This window comes from Protopterus annectens, chromosome 13.part0, assembly GCF_019279795.1.
Source record: "Protopterus annectens isolate FY-2018-M chromosome 13.part0, PAN1.0, whole genome shotgun sequence".
Lineage (NCBI taxonomy): Eukaryota > Metazoa > Chordata > Ceratodontiformes > Protopteridae > Protopterus > Protopterus annectens.
The window spans coordinates 177,830,214-177,849,399 of record NC_056747.1 but is presented as its reverse complement, the minus strand read 5'-3'; the positions used below and the strand labels follow the sequence as shown (position 1 = coordinate 177,849,399).

The following is a 19,186-nucleotide window of genomic DNA, read 5'->3' as shown; positions in this document are numbered from 1 at the left end:
ACCCTAAGGTCTGTCACTATCGCACACTTACCTGACCCGCACCCTAACCCTAACTCACCTACCCCACCCTAACCCTCACGTCCACACAATCGCACACTTACCTGACCTGCACCCTAACCCTAACTTACCTAACCTGCCCTAACCCTCATATACACACAATCACACACATACCTAACCTGCATCCTAATACTAACTCACCTAACCCGCCCTAACCCTCACATCCACACAATCACACACATACCTAACCCGCACCCTAACCCTAACTACCCTAACTCACACTCAATCGCACACTTACCTGAACCCGACCCGTAACTTTCCACCACAGCGCTGAAAATACTGAAGCAACAGAAACGGACAACCGAATTCTTTCCCTAGGAAAAAATTCAGTTTTCTGTTGCTTCGATATTTTCAACTTTCGCGTAATAAGGTTCGATATTAGAACATTTGAAGTTTTGAAACTTCGATGTTCTAATATAGACCCATAAAAAACATGGTGTACAAAAGTAAATAAACCCTTGTGTTCAGAAGAAAAGTTGTTGAAAAAAAGGAGATTGAGTTTGTCAAGATCACTTAACTTACTACTCATTGAAGCAAACGTCCTTTCATTAGAGCCAGTTAACAAACTGAGTAGCTGCAACCCAGTCAAAACTTAATTAAGATTGAATAAAATGCATCAGGCAATGTGCACTTAATGAAGAATGATTTCAGTACTTTAGATGGTGTTATTGGATTATAGAAGAGGGAATTTTAAAAATACATTAGAAATGAGAAAGACAGTTTAGCAGCTTAGACTTCAAGCTGGCAAATTTACAGGTCTTAATGAAACCATTTAATGTTGTGTGTTTAAGAGATAAAAAGCTGATTAGCTACATTTTTGTATTTTGCATTGTGTTTTTAAATCTAATTGTTCTTAATTGAATTGTTTTTATATTAACATGTTAACTGTTGTCACATGAATAGTGAACAATATAAAATGTGGAGTAAAACTTGTTATGGTATTTTGGTGAAGTCATTCAATGAGGATGAAAGTGCTAAACAAAGGGAAGTTTTGACAGAGAAATGGCTTCTTTTGGGTATGCTGTGCTTGTTTTTCAGTTTTGTTTGCGTCATTATTGCACACTGGTATACTTTTTTGTTTTGTTTTACATTCAATATAGGTTCACTGTAAAAATGCAGCTTTTAAGTATATGACCAGATGACCAGATGGAAGGGCAGTGGAACAAAGGCACTTGGTTCAGATCCAGAATCTACTCTGCAGGAGAGGACAGACTAGAAATTGTGTGGGGATTGTGGTGAGGAAGAATCTTCTGATGAAAGCAAGGGCTGTTGTAAGAATTAATGACAGACTCATGACAATCAGAATCCGATGTATAAATAAGACAACATTCATAATCACCACCTATGTGCCCCACATCAAGGTTGTGATAGCAAGAAAAAGAGTGCATTCAGACAGCACTATTAGAAAAAGCAGGACAACATAAGCTGGTGTTAATAATATAATACTTGAGTCATAGGATAAGAATATCATAGGAGGTTACTAGGTTATTGGCCCTGAGGCCCTTATAACCCTAGCCAAGAATTTAGCCCATATTTAGACAAATCAGTACCTGATGCCCCTGTCCAGCAGGGACATGGGTGGTATCCCAGGGGTATATTTTCTGTTTCCCATCCAGTTATCCAGGTTGCTCTTAAAAACGAGTAAAGAGGTACTCTGCTTGACGTGGAGAGGGAGTCTATTCCATAGATGGGGGAGTCTCTGAGACACAAATCTGTCCAACCAACAAGTCCTGTTGATGTCACAGACCAGGTTGAGGCCACGGCTGTGAGTTACTAAAGTGCAGCTTGACTTGCGGATATGCAGCAGTGCCATCAAGGTGGGGTCCGTGATCACCTTGTATGCCAGACAGAGGTCACCTCTGAGGAGTCTGGATGAAACTGAGTAGAGGGATAAGGTTATCTGTGTATGGTAGATGTTTGAGGCCCTGGATTCTCCTGGTGAGGAACATCTGTGGTCTTTCCAGCTGCTGCATATGCTTTGAGAGGTACATGCCGAAAGGGGCATTGTACTCAATAATGGGCCTTATATGGGAAGAATAAATGGATGATATGACCTCCTTGTCCTGGATGAGATACCCTTATATATGAGGATTGGCCATGTAGAAGACTTTCCGTACAACGGAAGCAACATGGTAGTCAAAAGTCAGGTTGCTGTCTTGCGTGCCTAGGACATTGTTATTAATGTGATGATTTGTGGGGTTGTCACTCTCCCCAAAGGGGATGATGATGCATTTTTTGATATTCAGCTTGAGGCCATGTTTCTGGCACCAGTCATTTGTCTGAGTGATACCCTCTTGGAGGATGTCCACATCACTAGGGAATTGATGACAGCACCCAGCTTGCAGTCATCTGCAAACTTGGTCATCCATATCCCACTGGTTTTGGCCTGTACCTAAGAAAAGTATATCCCAAAATAACACAGGCACCAAGACTGAGCCCTGGGGTATGCTGCTTGTTATGGGTCTACTGCTTGAGGTGTCTTCCCCTATTTTTACTTGTTGGGTTCTATCAGTGAGCCAGTTTGCTACCCATCTGGTAACATATGGATTGATGCCTAGTTGAGAGAGTTTATTTGTTATGCCTGAGTGGAGAATAGTGTCAAAGGCTTTGGCCAGGTCAAAGTAGGAGGTGTGCACCATATTCCCTTCATCCATGGCTTTGGTGACTGTCTCAAAGAAGTCAACCAAATTTAGCAGACATGACCTCACCTTGATGAAGCCAGACTGTGTGGAATCGAGTGTTTGGAGGTTGCTAATGTCCTTGTTAATAAGGTCCATGATAATCTGTTCCATGGCCTTGCAGATGAGGTTAGTTATGCTGATGGGTCTATAATTTCCCAGATCGGTGGATGCTCCACCTTTGTGTAAAGGGAAGACAGTGACTGCCTTCCACTCAGCTGGGATGAAGCGGTACTCAGGCTTTTGATGAATAGGGTGCCTAATGGTGCTGCAAGTTCCTGGCTGAGTTCACATAGGATGCAGCCTGGTATGTTATCGGGTCTGATGGAGGCCGCATTTTTTGCCTTTGAGAGAGCAGTGATGACCTGTTCTCTAGATATAGGGGGAAGGGGCAGGTACTGGGGGTGTCCTGATTTACTAATGGGGGGACAGAGGGGTGAAGTTTTCACTGAATCTGTCAGCCAACCAGTCGTATCAGGACAGAAAGAACAGGATATGAGGACTGCAACATAAGCAAAGGAGAGCAGACCATCCTAAACTTTTGTCTGGCAAATGACTAGATGGTGGTTCAGAGAGAGGGAGAATCCCAAGATTACATACAAAAGTAGCCAACATAAAACTCAGATTTCCTCCTAGTAGGGAAATGGTATCAGAGTAGAATCAGAGATTATAAAGTCATCCTCAGTGCAACAGTTAGCCCACTGCATTAACAAATGGTTGCCACAATCAGCTGCAAGCAGAGGTTTGAGAGGGCACTAAAGTCAATGGAGACTAGGCTTAAGACCTGTAAGTTGAATGGAGAAAAGGTGCAAGAGTCCAAGGAATTATTCAGAGCTCTAGCACCTCAAAAAGAAGAAAAAATTGATGGAGTTGAAGAATGGCAGCACCTCTAAACAGCATGTGTGAGGACTACAGAATAGATGTGTAACCAAGCCAGGTATGGAAATAAGGCACATAAGTAAGGATGGTGGTAGAATGCTGATGTTCAGGAAGTTACCAAAATAAAGGAGGAAAGCAGGAAAAGGGGGAGAGAACAGACGGATTGGGATAAGAAGTAATACTGGTTGACTAACAGAGAGACTGAGAGAGAGAAATTAAGGCAACAAAGAACAAGGCATCAGAGGGCACTCTACCAACTTCTGGAAAGTGACCATCCAGATGGTACAAAGAAACTCTATCAGGTTGCAAGAAAACAGAAAGATAAAAAAGATAGTCATCAGGCACCCTTCATGGGGGATGCCAGTAACAACCCACTCACCAGTCCATGGGACACCGAAGGCAGATGGAAGAATTACTTATATCAGCTTCTGATTGAAGAAAACTCCCTAAAATGTTTACTGCTCCAGACACACTCTACAATGAAAAAGTAAGAAGAGTCCACCTTAGAAGAAGAAAGAGCAGAATGATGGCAAATTAAGTCAGTGAAAACAGCAACCTTAGATGAAGTCACAGCAGACATGTTCAAGATGTTGGGTGAGTTAGGGGAGAAATGGCTCCGGAGGGTACTCATCGCTGTATCGGCAGATGACCGGAGAATATGAATTCTAGTGCCACTGTACATAAACAAAGGGTACATTCACAACTGTGGGCAATACAGAGGTATAAAACACCTGTCATACTATATGAAAGGGCTGGACAGGGGGACTGATAAATGAATACACAGAGTAGAAGAAAGTAAGATGATAGATGAGCAGTTAGGTTTTAGATTAGGATGCAACACAACCAACCTGATGTTTGCAGTAAGACAGAGTTGAGAAGAAGCTAGAGATGAAGAAAGTGTCCAAATGGGCATTTCTAGATGTGGAGAAAGCACATGACAAAGTCTTAGGAAAGCTGATTTGGGTAGTTATGTAATGGTTCAAAGTTGCAGAAACATTGGTAGAATTAGTGCAGGTTATGTACAAGGACCCAAAGACTCAAGTATGAATAATGTTCTGACTCTCAGAAGGGTTCATAGTGAGAGTGGGTGTGCATCAGTGTTTAGCTCTGAGTCCACTTTGTTTCATACTGGTGATGGACTACATCAGCAAACTGGCTGGGGAGGACATATCAACAAAGATGCTGCATGCAGATAATGTGACATTACAAGCAGACCCTGAATAGAAACTTCAGAAAACAATAAGGGAATGGACTACAAAACTGCAGGCACACAAGATGGAAACTGAGTACAAACAAAAACGTCATAGCAGTAAATGGGGGAAATCAGAAGAAGCTGAAAAACTGAGATAGAAGAGAAAATACTAGAACAGGTTAACAGATTTAAGTATCTGGGATGCATGGAGGAGGAGAAGGAATGTCTACATGAGGAAGTCAGATCTGGAATCAAACAGTGGTGTGACCAGTACCACTGTATGGGTCAGAAACGTGGGCAGTGAAGGCAGAATAGTTTATGAAGCTAGAGGTGATGGAGATGAAGTTCCTAAAGTATGTGATAGGATCCACACTATGGGACAGTTGAAGAAATGAGGACATCAGAGCAGAAGCCAAACTAGATCCAATTGCAGATAAGGTCAAAGACAATAGATTACAGTGGTTTGGAATGGAGAAGACAATTTAGTGAAGAAAATTTGGGAGAGACTGGAAGAAGTCAAGAGGAAGCAAGTATGCCAAACAAATTGACAGACGTATTGCTTGAGAGCAGACCTGAGATAAGTATGACTGTTGAAGAAGGTAAGAGAATGGCATTGAATTGGGAGAGATGGACACAGTTGATGTTACACCCCAATACCATGTCGAAAACTGGCAAAATGGAGTCTTCGTTGATGAGATAGTCCCTTCTGCAGTGGACATGGTCATATTTCTGGATTAGCATACATAAATGAATGGATGGTGCTGAGAAAGCTTAATTTCAATTTGGTTAATGTCATGAAACCAGTAGGAAAGAATACTGAGTGTACGTTGTCATGAATGTATTCATTTTATTGTGGAGAAGACAGTGAGTTATATGGTTTTACTTTATGATGATTTCATCTGTCCTGAAGTCTGAATATTTAACAGCATGTTTTTTTCTGATCACAGAACTCAGAAGCATCAGTTATGGTGATGTGAGGGGCATACAAGTGTTTTTACTGCAGTAAAAAGCACTTGAGAATTAAAAATGTCTGCTAAGATGCATACATGTTGTCCTATGTATTGTGATATAGTCTTGTATTTGTTCTATAAAAATATGATGGTAACTTAAGTCCCATCCACATGACCTGTCCTTGACTCACACAACCTCTATTTCCATACATTTTAGCCCTGTATAAATTGCTCTTCTAATCCAGTTTTCTTGGCTTATTCCTAAATTTAGTCCTTTGCCCTTTTGTGTGTCTTAAATACACTGTCAAAAAATAAGCAAAAAAAAGAATACTGCACTAGTAAAAATGTGTCTCCTGGATGGAAGTGTCAGGATTATATAACCCAAATAATCTACATTAGTATGTACATTAAAGGATAAGGATCGAGTAAAGGTCAACATTGCCTGCTAGATTACTTAATTTAATTCACTTTTTGTAATATTTAAAATTCTCATTTCTGAAATTGACTGGTAGACTACAATATATAATGTATTAAACTTTTTGTTGTCTTCTGTTTTAGGAGAAATGAAAGGAGAGATACACTACAGAGTGATAGTTCATGGTCAAAAGGATATGTTGTTGTTCACGATGGGATATACTTACATATGTAACCTTACTAAACGTAAGTTATTATTTAGCTATAAAAAATAAAGTACTATGTTTGCAATATTTTAAGTGATGCAGAAAACACAGCTGGTAGCAATAAGCTTTTCAGCTTATAATTTTTTAACTTTTAGTTGTTTTTCTATGTTTTTTGTGCCGACAGTGACATTTTAACACATGTGCATGTAAATGCACAGGATTTGTGGATCTACATGAATGAATCAGTACAACTATCACTGACAAAAAAAAGTGTCAAAACACCACATTGACATGCACAAACCCATAAACTGAGCATTCAGTAAACACATTAGCAAACAACAATTTCCAGCTCACACACACACACACACACACACACACACACACACACACACACACACACACACACACACACACACACACACACACACCATACGAAAGAAACGCACTACTCACAAAACACAGTTTCCCTGTAGACCTGCTGAATGCAAACAAGACTCAGGAGCACACAAACCATAAAAAGAAAGCTAATGTCACTCAGGCTAAGTCGGCACATGATCTCAACAGCAAGCATCCACAAAACCAATATACAATCTCTTCACTTCATAAAATAAAAACCTGCATTCACTGATCTACTGCAAATGGGTTGCCTGGATTGTGCCCAGACATAGAATATGCTAAGAAGTCACATACAATTGGTAAAGCCATGTGGGATCTCCATACACACACCCCCTCTAACTTACATGTATTGACTTCACTGATGCACAGTGACACAGGTTAACAAACTCTGTACAATGCACATGTAAAATCCCTACATTTTGACTGCCGTTTCAAACTGAACAATCCTGTTTTCAGTAATAACGGGCAAATCACTAATTGAAATATGATTTCTAGTACAAAATATTGAAAGATTCAGTAGGTCAGCCAACAAACAGATGAGCTGCAAGTGAAGTTTCCTCTACTTTGGAATTAATCACCGTTGATGTTTTCCTCTTGTTACACTTTTATGAAGTAGAGAACCTTAATGTCTAATATTAAGGAAATCAGTTGTAATCCGGCCTTTAACAACAGGAAACCTCTTTTCTTCCAATCTTAGGAGGCTTACTTTCAGTAATCACCTATTCTAAACCCTCAAACTGAGCTAAATCTTTTTACCCTTCCCATCCTTTCTCCACTCTTGTTTCAGCATGTTCTACTCTGCTTCAATTACTACTCCAGACCCCTACAGCCCTGTTTGCCCCTAATCCCCTCTATTTGACCTTACCCCCCCTTTTAACCTTACACCCATCCTACCTTCCACTTCAGTGCTCTTTCAACTGACTGCCACTTACTTCAGACAAAATTCATTTCTTCTCCTAATCTTTCAGACCTGATGAAGCCTCATTATTCCCATCTGTGCTTTCCTGTACTTATTCAGATTCCATCTACCTATTAATTATACAGCTCAATAACTGGCTCGGTAGTGACAAGCTTAATGTAGTATCAGTTCTCCAACCAACCACGCATCACTCTCATGTGAAACACTTTATAGGAGATTACTACTCTAATGGCCCTAGAGCTTTTATAAGCCTAGCCATGTTATACCTGAGTTCCCCTAACTGACCTTGATTAGATGGGGGTTATTATCAGAGCGAATCTATAATCAGCACCGACTACCCCTGTTGATGAGGGACATAAGTGCCACCCCTGGGGTAAATTTGCTGTCTCCCATCTAATTCTCTAGGTTGTGTTTGAACAGGGTCAGTAAGGAGCTCTGCTTCACGTGAATTGGAAGTTTATTCCAGAGAACTGGCAATCTCTGGGAGATATATCTGTTTCTCCAGCATGTTCTGTTAATGTCACAGGTTAGGTTAAGATTTCTGTAGTGAGTGACTCTTGTCCCATTTGATTTGTGCATGTGCAGCATTTTCATTAGCGCAGGGTCAGAGATTGCTTTGTAGGCAAGGCACACGTCACCTCTCAGCAGCCTATAAGATACAGAATACAGTGATGGGGCTTTCAGTCTAGCCACATAAGTCATGGCTTAAAGGCTCTGAATTTTCTTGTTGAGAAGCCTCTGTGGTCCGTCCAGCTGTGTCTGGTTAGATACATGTGAAAGGCAGAATTGTACTCTATTAGTGGCCTTATAAGGCTGGAATACAGAGGAGTTATAACATCCTTAGACCTGGATGTAATGCACAATGTTGAAGGCTTTCCTTACCACTGTGGAAACATGGTGATCAAAGTTTAGATTGCTGTCAACCTGTGTACCCAAATCTCACACCACGGGGTTTGAGCTTAGGGGGATGCTGGCAATACTGTAATTAGAAGGAAATTCATCTTTGCTAAAGGGGATAATAATGCACTTTTGTTAATATGCTAACGTTGTTGTGCAATCATCAGTGAACTTGGTATGCCACAGGCCATCTACTTTAGCCTGGAATTCCAAGAAATAGATTCCAGACAGTAAAGAGCCCAGCACAGGACTTTGTGGTACCACTGGTGACTGGTCTACTGGTAGAGTTGGAGTCACCAAGTTTGGCAATATGCATTCTGTTGGTGATTTGGCTACCCATCTAGTGATGTAAGGGTTAATCCCCAGCTGGGAGAGTTTCTCAATGATGCCTGAGTGGGGGATGGTGTCAAAAGCCTTGGTTAAGTCAAGATAGGTGGTATGCACAGTTTTACCTAAATCCAAGGCTTTGGTGACATTCTAAAAGAAGCCTACCAAGTTTAATAAGCATTATCTACCCTTAATGAAGCCAAACGGGGTTGGGTCAAGAATTTGAAGGTCATCTATATCTTCGTTGATAAAGTCCATGATGATTCTTTCCATGACCTTGCAGATGAGGGTGGTTAGACTTATGGGTCTATAGTTTCCCAGGTCAGTTGATTGCCCCATTTGTGCAGGGGGGATTACTATTGCTGTTCTCCATTCTGGTGGAACAAAGTCACTTCTCAGGCTATGGTTAAAAAGGCCACAAAGTGGTTCCATTAGATGTTGTTTTAGCTTGCTTAGTAAGCAGCCTGGGATATTATCTGGTCCCAAAGATTCCATGTTTTTGGCATTGGACAGCATGGATATAACCTGCACTCTAGAGATACTAGGTAGAAGACAAGTATCAGGTATACTTTGGGATATGGTTGTTGGGGATGGGGGGGGGGGGTTGAAGTTTGCACCTAATCTGTCAGCTAACAGGTTGACAATTTCCTCAGGTGCAGTATGAGTGGTACCATCTATTACTACCTCGGCACTTAATTGGGCATTCCCCTTTAGAGTCTGGACATAGCTAAAGAAGCCTTATAATTATTCTTAGCTAGGGATGCTAATTTAGCTTCATAATTAGCATTAGAAGACTTATAAGATATCTGATTTGCTTGTTCAATCTGTGGAGGGTATTCTTTCTCTGCTGAGTCAGTTCCCTCTTGTTCTTAGACGTCAGTTTCTTCCTGTTGTTATATAACCTATTTATACGTGAGGTCCATCAGGGTGGCTTGTTTTTCAGGGGGACCAGGTTTTGATTGGATCCGGTACAGCTGACAGTCTCTTAACTGTTTATACAAGACATATGTGTACATCTCTGCATAGGAGTCATTGTTTACTGTGTTAGCAGGGAGTTTGAAACTTTTTATATGCTTTGGAGAAATGTTTTAGTAGTTTTGCTGCTGTGGGGGTGTCAGGTCTGATCATTAATTCAAATGAGACTGATTTATGGTCTGACCTTAGCAGGGAGGGCAACACACAGGGGATAGTGTAGTGACCCCCCCCCCCATATTGGTGAGTAGTCAGTGTAGGACTTTTGAGCCCCTTGTGGGAGAGCAGACTATCTGTTCCAGAACATTTATATTAACAAAGTCCAGGAACCTGAAGGCGAGCATGTTTGTGCTCATATATGTCACTCAGACAATGCAAGGATAGTTGAAATCTCCAATGACCATGGTGTTTGAGAAGTTGACAAGGAGTTATAAGATGGACACATGCTTTCCTTTTTGACAAAATTAAAGTTGAATAATCATTGTCAAATCTTAGAATGTTTTATTTTATTTTAACTGGATAATTAGTCCACGCTGATTTTAAAATAAAATCCTTATCTTGGCTGAAAAGAATCTAACAATCACTGACCTTGGTGTAGGTGGATTATTCTTTGTTGATGTGTTAGAAAGTGATCTGTGTGCCGTCTCAATAATGAAGGAAAGAGCTTCAGGCAGGATCAATGTGTCAGGCAGCCTGGTATTGGTTTCTGGCCCAGGAATTGTAGTTTATTGACTGTTTGGGCAGTTTTTCCATCCTTTCAACTTTCTGGTTTAAAAGCCCGAGTTTGCACTTGTTTCCCACCTTTCCTGTAACTAGTCTAGTCCAGATACAGATTTGCTGTATCCAAGACTGCAAGCTTCTGAGCCCCCCAAGCATTTCTGTGTCATAGGGAAGCATTCTAGCTTATCAGTGAGAGTGGTAAGCACTAGCTAGTCTATCTACCACAAGATGCAGGTACAGATTCTTAGTTTTAGCACTTGAATTTGCTTATTCGTGCTCAGCACTTGTTCAGAACTTGTTGTTAGCACTAAATAAGCTACAAATTACTACAGCACTCAACCTTCCTCTTTACCTAGAGGAAAGGAGTTTTTGTACTTACTTTCCTCACTTGCTTAGAGAAAAACAGCTCTTATACTCACTTTCCTCACCTGTCTAGAGGAAAGTAGTTTTTTATTCAGGCATGTCCAAGGGTCAGCTCCCAGTGTTCTCTCCTGTCTATAGCGATTGCCTCATGTACAAAGACAACCCTCTCCATCTACCCACACAACACCACAACCTGTGAGAGATGCACTTATCTAGACAAACTAGAGGTAAAGCTCTCTCCAACCAAGACTGAACTTGACAGTCAAGAGGAGAAGGTAAACACTTGTACCACACTATACTCATCACATACTCCCACTAAACCTACAACACCAAAATCCACACATAGAAACACAAAAACATTTGTGGAGGCTCTCAATAATAATCTGCTCAAGCAACAGAGACCTCCAAAGCAGAAATGCAAGCAACCTCCACCCCCCAACACAACCCAAATGACACATAGCCCACAGACTCAGTGTGCCAATAAACCACAGCCCATAAAGCAAAACAACATACCCAACACACTAGTCATAGGTGACTCTATAGTCAGGCACACTGATATCCCACTCACCAGACTAAACAAGGAGAAGGTTACTGTCAGCTGCCTGTCGGGTGCCAGGATCCGCCACATAACCCACACACTCAGGTCACTCCACAACAAGTACAAATATGACTCTGTCATTGTCCATGTTGGTGTGAACGACCCGAGATGTACCTCCCTGGACTACATGAAAAGAGACATGAAAGAGTTCTTCAGTCTTGTAGCCCAGGCAGGTATGACCCTAGCCCTGAGTAGCATCCTGCCATCACCCATAATGATACCGCAGTACAAGGACAAAATGATTGACTTCAACAATTGGCTAAGCTTCTGGTGTCATTATAAGGGGATCCAGTATCTGTCTGCCTGAGATGACATGGTCGACAGACCATGATGCTTTGCCAGAGATGGCCTGCACCTGTCGCCCCTGGGATTCCGGACATTGGTTAAGGAACTTGCCACCCCTATAGTGCCTTTTTTAGGCAAGGTTCAAATGCCAAATTCACCACCGTAACAGGAACAGGCAAGCAAAAACTGAGGGTAATGCTACACAATGCTAAAAGTCTAAATCTCAAAATGCACTCACTCGTGGCACTCTTTAAAATGGAGAACATCAATATCTGTGCAGTGACTGAGACCTGGTTCAAGACTCTAGAGAGCACCCCTGCATTAGCAGGCTATAACTCATAGCACACTTTTCGGCCATCTAACTTGGACCAGAACAACAAAGGTGGAGGTGTGTCCATATTCATTAAGGATATCCACACCTCCAGGCTAGTTGCGCAGCTTAATGCATCCGAGGCTATCCAAGTGCAGCTAATTCTGGGCAAAACTGCAATCCAAATTGTAGTTTGCTACAGATCCCCCGCCATGCCCCAGGATTCCCACTCCTCTTTTCTTGATATACTGAAAAATATTAGGGTTCAACCAAACACCCTAATAATGGGTGTTTTCAACTACCCCACCATTAACTGGGAAAACAACTCATGTACCAACAACTTCACTCAACACTTTCTGGAATCCATAAATTCCAATGCCCTGGATCAACTTATCCACACCCCCACCAGGGGAAACAATATCCTAGACCTAGTCATTACCAACATGAGTGACCGGTATTCCACACCTGAAGTCAACTCCTCGTTGGTCAGATCTGACCACAAACTAATCACTCTAGATATCTGCATCCCGCCCCCACCCACCATTAAGAAAACCATGGTAAAAAATTTCTTCAAAGACAACTTCATGCTTTTTAAGACAGAAGTGGCGAACTTCATAACACCCATGTAGATGGACAATACAGTTACAACTGCTGAATCCTACACAAATGCACTCTATAAGCACTTACACAAGAGCATGGATTGTGCTATCCCAAACAGAAACAAGATGCTATCTTCCAAAAAAAAGGAAGCCAATCTGGAGGTGTCCTGCCATAAACAAACTCCACAAAAGAAGGAAGAAACTGTTGCAAAAGAGAGTAAAATCCCATGAATGGAGGAGCTCCCTGGTCAGCCTCAGTAAGAAGCTGAGATCCCCTATAAGACCCTCCAAAGCTAGCTACGAAAACAAAATTGCCACTGATTCTAAGTGCAACCACAAAGCATTCTATACCTATGTCAAGAATCTCAATGGCAACACCCAGATCTGCTCTGAGTTACAGCACAGTGGCACGAAAATTACAGAACCAACTGATATTGCCAACATCCTGGCAGATAGGTTCAGTGCTAACTTTACCCCCCTCTCACCCCCTAAAGGGCCCATATCTATACAGGAAGAATGCAGAGTCCCTGTAATCACATCAGTGGAGGTAAATGCTGCACTCTCTAAAACCAAAAACACAGCATCCATGGGACTGGACAACATCTTAGGCTGGGTTTTACATGAACTTCTGAATGAATTGGCACCCCACCTAAGCACCTTGTTCAGTCATAGTCTCATGTCAGGCTTTGTGCCCACTGAGTGGTGCACAGCAACAGTTATCCCACTCCACAAAGGAAGAGCCACCAGTGATCCTGAGAACTGTTGCCCTATTAGCCTGACAAGCCTGGTCTGCAAGGCCATGGAACGTATCATCATGGAACTCATAAACAAAGACATTGGTAACCTCCAAACTCTGGACCCCACCCAGTTCGGGTCTGTGAAAGGCAGATCATGCCATCTGAACCTGATCAACTTTTTTGAGGCAGTCACCAAAGCCGTAGACAAAGGTAAGGTGGTTCACACAGCCTATCTTGACCTTGCCAAGGCTTTCAATACCATCCCCCATTCTGGAATTATAGCTAAACTCACTAAACTAGGTATAAATCCCTATGTCACAAGATGGGTTGCCAACTGGCTCACTGACAGAACTCAAATCTGATTTCAAACCAGTGACAAGTGGAGTAACACAGGGTTCAGTCCTGGGACCTCTCCTGTTTGGTATCTACTTCTCTGAAGTACAGGCTAACACAGAAGGCCTCTGGCTAATGAAGATCGCAGATGACTGCAAACTAGGAGCCATAGTCAAGTCCCCAAATGATGTGGACATCCTACAGAAGGGCCTCACTGAGACAAATGCCTGGTGTCAGAGGCATGGACTCAAGCTCAATGCCAAAATGTGCATTGTCATCCCCTTTTGTAAAAACTATGTACCCATGAACTACCACATAAACGGCAGTCTACTTAATGCCGAATGTGTGATAAGAGACCTTGGGACCCAGGTGGACAGTAGTCTCTCCTTTGATAATCACATTACCACAGTAGTCAGGAAATCCTTCTATGTGGCACACCTCATCACAAAAGGGTTCTCGTACAGGAAAAAACAGGTCATTGTTCCCCTTTAATTGGCTGACATACCTCTCAACCATACCAAATTCCTCGGCAAATACTGGTTTTGAGGGCAAAATATTGGGGTGCCACGAATTTACAAGTGGCCTCTTTAATTTCCAAGTTTCACAGTTTTTTTTTTTTTTAATTTGCTGCTGAAGTCATCATGTGTATGCGATGACTTCAGCTTCAACAGGTAGGCAGACAGCCTGACTGTCAAAATGCAGAGCCACTCATTATTAGTGTACTTCATTTAGTTTAACTTGTAAAGAAGGCGCCAGTGCACCACGTGTTTTATTCAAGCAGTGCAGCACAGACATCATAACATCTATTTTTCTTCCTCCAGAGTCCAGGTAAGGCAAAAAAAAAGACTGTAAGGCTTATTGCCTTATATACGTGCGAGAGAAACTTAAGCTGAAATGAAAACTGGGTCGACACTCGGCAGTTCTTAATGTGCGAGAAGTAGAACAGCAGTCTGCAAAAGTGTAATACTACTATGTATTTGCATATTACTTGCTTCTGTTAAGGTGCAGGAAGTGTATTGCTTTTTTTTCTGGTTAAGCTCGCCCGACATGAGAAACAGCAGTTCTAATGTGCGAAACTGTGAACAGCAGTCTGCAAAAGTGTATGTATTGCTTGCTTGTCTGTTAAGCTTCTAATTCTGTGCAGAAAGTGCCCCATTTCAAGCAAATTTGTTTCTTATTGCAATGCTGCTGGTGGTTCAGTCCGAGTCTGACTCCATTCTGAAATCCATAGTGCCGTAGTTCAGAGAGTGCATGTAAAGAACTGTTTTAGTTCTGCTGCATTTTGCATATTGCTTGCTTCTGTTAAGGTGCAGGAAGTGTACTGCTTTTTTTTTTCTGGTTAAGCTGGCCTGAAATGCGAAACGGCAATTCTAACGTGCGAGACCGAGAACGGCAGTCTGCAAAAGTGTGTGTATTGCTTGTCTGTTCTGCGCAGAAAGTGGCCCATTTCAAACAAGTAAATTTGTTTCTTATTGCAATGTTACTGCTGGTTCAGTCCGACTCCGTTCTGAAATGGATAGTACTGCAGTTCAGAGAGTGCATGTAAGGAACTGTTATAGTTTTGCTGCTGAATGTAAGGAGATCGTTCATAGAGTGCTGCTCATTCATTTGCTGTAGTTCAGAGTGCATGCAAGGAACTGCTGTTCATTTGTAATTCTTTCTGTTGCTGACTCTGTAATTCTGCTTAGGAAATACTTGTTCCGCATAGTGGTGAAACGAAGTGCTGTAGTTCATTCATTTCTATGTAGTGTATGTAAGGAACTGCTGAGCTGCTCGTTTGTAATTCTGTTGCTGTATAGTTCTGCCTAGGAAATACTCATTCCGCGTTCTGCATAGTGGTGAAGTGCCGTAGTTCATAAAGTGCATTCTGCATATGAAATACTCTGTCTTCGTTCTGCATAGTGTGTGTGTGTATACGCTTTGTAATATTTTCTTTTTATAATTGCTTAAGTTTTCTTGAAAGCCAAATATTGTTAGAGGCATGTATTTTGTATAATGCTGCACTAATTGTATTGTTTGTTATACGTATTTTGTGCATATATTCAGTATAATGTTGCTTAATTCAGGATGCAGAGAGCTTTAAACTGGTAAGTGATATTAATGTCAGAAATGCAAGTAGTGAACATGCACATAATAAAGCTGTCAGCTCTTTGTAAGAGTCACTATATACACACAGTTGTAACTGAAAGCACCTGACAAGTAAAAGACAAATCAAAAACTGCTTGATGCCTGTGTGATGATAATATACCCTTGCCCATTAGGTAATTTTGTTGAATAGCAATCATAAAGCAATCTGTACTGCTAAACTGTTTACCTTCTTTGCACGAGTTATGTTATGAGCTACAGGAATCAGCCCATGCATATTGTTTTCTTGTTTATAAATGGTTATGGGTAGTACAGTCATCATTCCCTTTTGCACACTTCTGTATTATGGTTCAGCTGCTGGCTTACAGTTGGTAAATAAATGCATAGTTATAACCCAAACATTAAATCACTTATTGTTTTCTTCTGTGCTGCAAGCCTGCAAGTCCCATAAATTAGAAATTCGTATGGTTAAATGGCTAACATTTTCTCCATTTAACAGGAACTTGAGCTGTTCATTTGCCATTCAGTAGAAAGAGCTATTCAGCAGATTATTTAGCAAGAGCAGACCCAAGCCAGCTAATGTTGCTTTCAGTAGTTACATATTCTGAGCAGAACCAAAAAAACAAGGAAACAGTGATGTGTGTGTGTGTGTGTGTGTGTGTGTGTGTGTGTGTGTGCGCGCGCGCGCGCGTGCATTTTGTTTCATTGCTTACTGGAAAAATGTTCAAAACAAATTTAAAATGCGCTCTAACAAGTGTGCTGTATTATACAAGGAATATAATTTAATAGTCAGGAAGGTGTATAAAGAAAAGAACACATGTATGTTTCTTATTTTGTGTGCAAGGGGCCATTGATTTGAAAACAGCCCAAAGGTAATCTTTATCCATCACTGGCCAGATGCATTTTCTTTGGATGTATTGTGGGTTTCAATGCTGTTTCAATGAATGTGAGTTTCAAGGGCAGAGAAGTTTTAATGTCAAGCCTATTTCCATTGTGAGACAGTTACTTTGTTTACCAGATGATGTCTATTAGTGTTTCTGCATTGTTGTGCTGTAAAATGTGAAAATAAAATCCAAATAATCATTGTAGAAGTAAAGCAGTATGCATATGTTAGTGTTTATGGTAAATGGGGTGAACTAGCCAGGTAATGGGACATTGGAATGGCTGCAGGGTAACTTTGGTGCCATATTTTGGTTGTCTGTTCTTCAGTTTGCGTTTGAAAGTTGGTATCCCACAATTCCGTTGGAGTGGGTAGGGTTATGTAATTATGTATGCAAATTATATGTTAATTAGCATACAGATTTGTACCTATTTTTCATGGGCCTTGTCCAGATTTTTGATGTTTCCAGGTTGAGAGGCATGCTTGGCACTCATTCGACCCATTATATAGTACAATGCCCCTTTTGGAATGTACCTCACAAGACATCTGCAGCAGCTGGAAAGGCCACAGAAGTACCTCACAAAGAGGATGACTGGCCTCAAACAGATGCCCTACACTGACTGTCTCAAAAAACTCCAGCTTTACTCTGTAGCATATCACCTACTCTGAGGAGATATCTGTCTAACATATAAAGCTATGTTAAACCCAGAGCTGTTGGACATGCTACACCTAAATAAATCCCAATCCCTCTGAGCAACATGCTCTAGGGACCTAAACCTTGTCACCACAATAAACAGGACATGCTAGAGGGATAGATTCCTGTCCCAGAGACTTCCCATACTCTGGAACAAGCTACCCATCTATGTCAAGCAAAGTTCCTCATTAGTACTCTTCAAGAAAAATCTTGATGAGTGGATCGGAAATAGGAAATACACCCTGGGGATCACTTCTGTGGCTCTGCTCGACAGGGGCACAGGAAATTAACTTTCTTGGGTGGCGTAAGCCAGGGAACCTTGTTGGCTAAGCTTACTTAAGCCCTTGGGTTGATAGCCTAGTACCTACCTATGGACCTATGAACAAAGAGGCTTTTGTTTTGTTTTTACTTGTTGGTCCCGGGAAAAACCAACCACTCCACCAGGTTTGGAGAGTCTATAAGTGCACCTATTCCAGATCAGGTACCCTATATTTTATATTCTTTGTTGCACTTATCTAGAATTTTGCCATTTCATCTTTCTAGTTTGCCATTAACTAGGTGTGCATGCAGACGATGAATCAAGAAGCATCTTGGTAGTAGCATTTGTCCATCTGAAATTGAAAGACTACACTACCATAAACTAAGTTCTCTGGTATAGAAACTACCTTCATAATAGAACATTCACTGTTACTTCAGGCCTTATCATGATCACCATAGATACTTTTTTTTTTACAAAGGGGTTGCTTAAAGTTCAATTCTTGGATCCATCCTGTTCCCTTCCTCATAAATCATCTATAAATAGTCACAAAGTAATTTGCGTCTGTATGGTGATGTCATAATTCTATCCTGATCACACAGACTGCCTTCCTCTCTAAAATAGTTAGTTCAAACTGATGTTTGAAACCTGTTAACTTCTTGTTTATTTTGTGATAGCCAGTTTAACATTAAATGTATACCTTTCCCATAGTTATCCAGCAACAGTATTTAGATATTCCCCTTGTCCAAACCTTCCAACCCCAACATTCGAATTACCATATCAATAGGTACTACAGCAACCAAAACCAGACCACAGTGTCGACACTTGAACCTGGAAGACTCCCCATATTTGTATTCTCTGCTTCTGAAATCAGAATTGATAGATTTATACACTTAGCACACTGGAGTGAACACCACTGGTCAACCATTCAAAAACAAATGGCTCCCCATTAAGCAGAGGGCTTCCTTCCTTTCTTCCTTATAAATATCTTGGTATTTAAGCTTCTGCATGAGTCACTCTGTTCACCTCTTAAACACAGACTTCAACTCCACTTTACTGAATACTATCTCAGGAGCCATGATAAGCTCCTACCTCACAGATCACCTTTTCTAATACCCAAAGACAAAACTGCCTTCTCTAAGCTTTGCCCTTCAAACTGGAACAGTCTGCGTGACAAGTTTTAACAGATAAATACATTGATCCAGTTCTGAAAATAACTGAAACAACATCACCTTATCTATTCCAAATGTATCTGCTTTAACAACAATAGTTGAAACAAACCTGTGTGTGTGTGTGTGTGTGTGTGTGTGTGTGTGTGTGTGTGTGTGTGTGTGTGTGTGTGTGTATTATATTATATGTATATACATTTGCAGTAGTTATGATCAAATATACAGTCGACTTGCAGAACATCCATGTAAAAATGTCAAACATCAACACTG

The 19,186-nt window shown here is 41.1% G+C and overlaps 1 protein-coding gene across 1 annotated transcript in view; it reads left to right on the top strand.

The window, feature by feature from the left end:
- LOC122817686 (interleukin-6 receptor subunit beta-like) overlaps window positions 1-19,186 on the top strand; it is a 165,652-nt gene that overhangs the window by 80,740 nt on the left and 65,726 nt on the right. Inside the window, exon 4 of the mRNA XM_044090756.1 lies at window positions 6,315-6,416. Within this exon, the coding sequence (XP_043946691.1) occupies window positions 6,315-6,416 (102 nt within the window). The remainder of the gene's footprint in view (window positions 1-6,314; window positions 6,417-19,186) is intronic.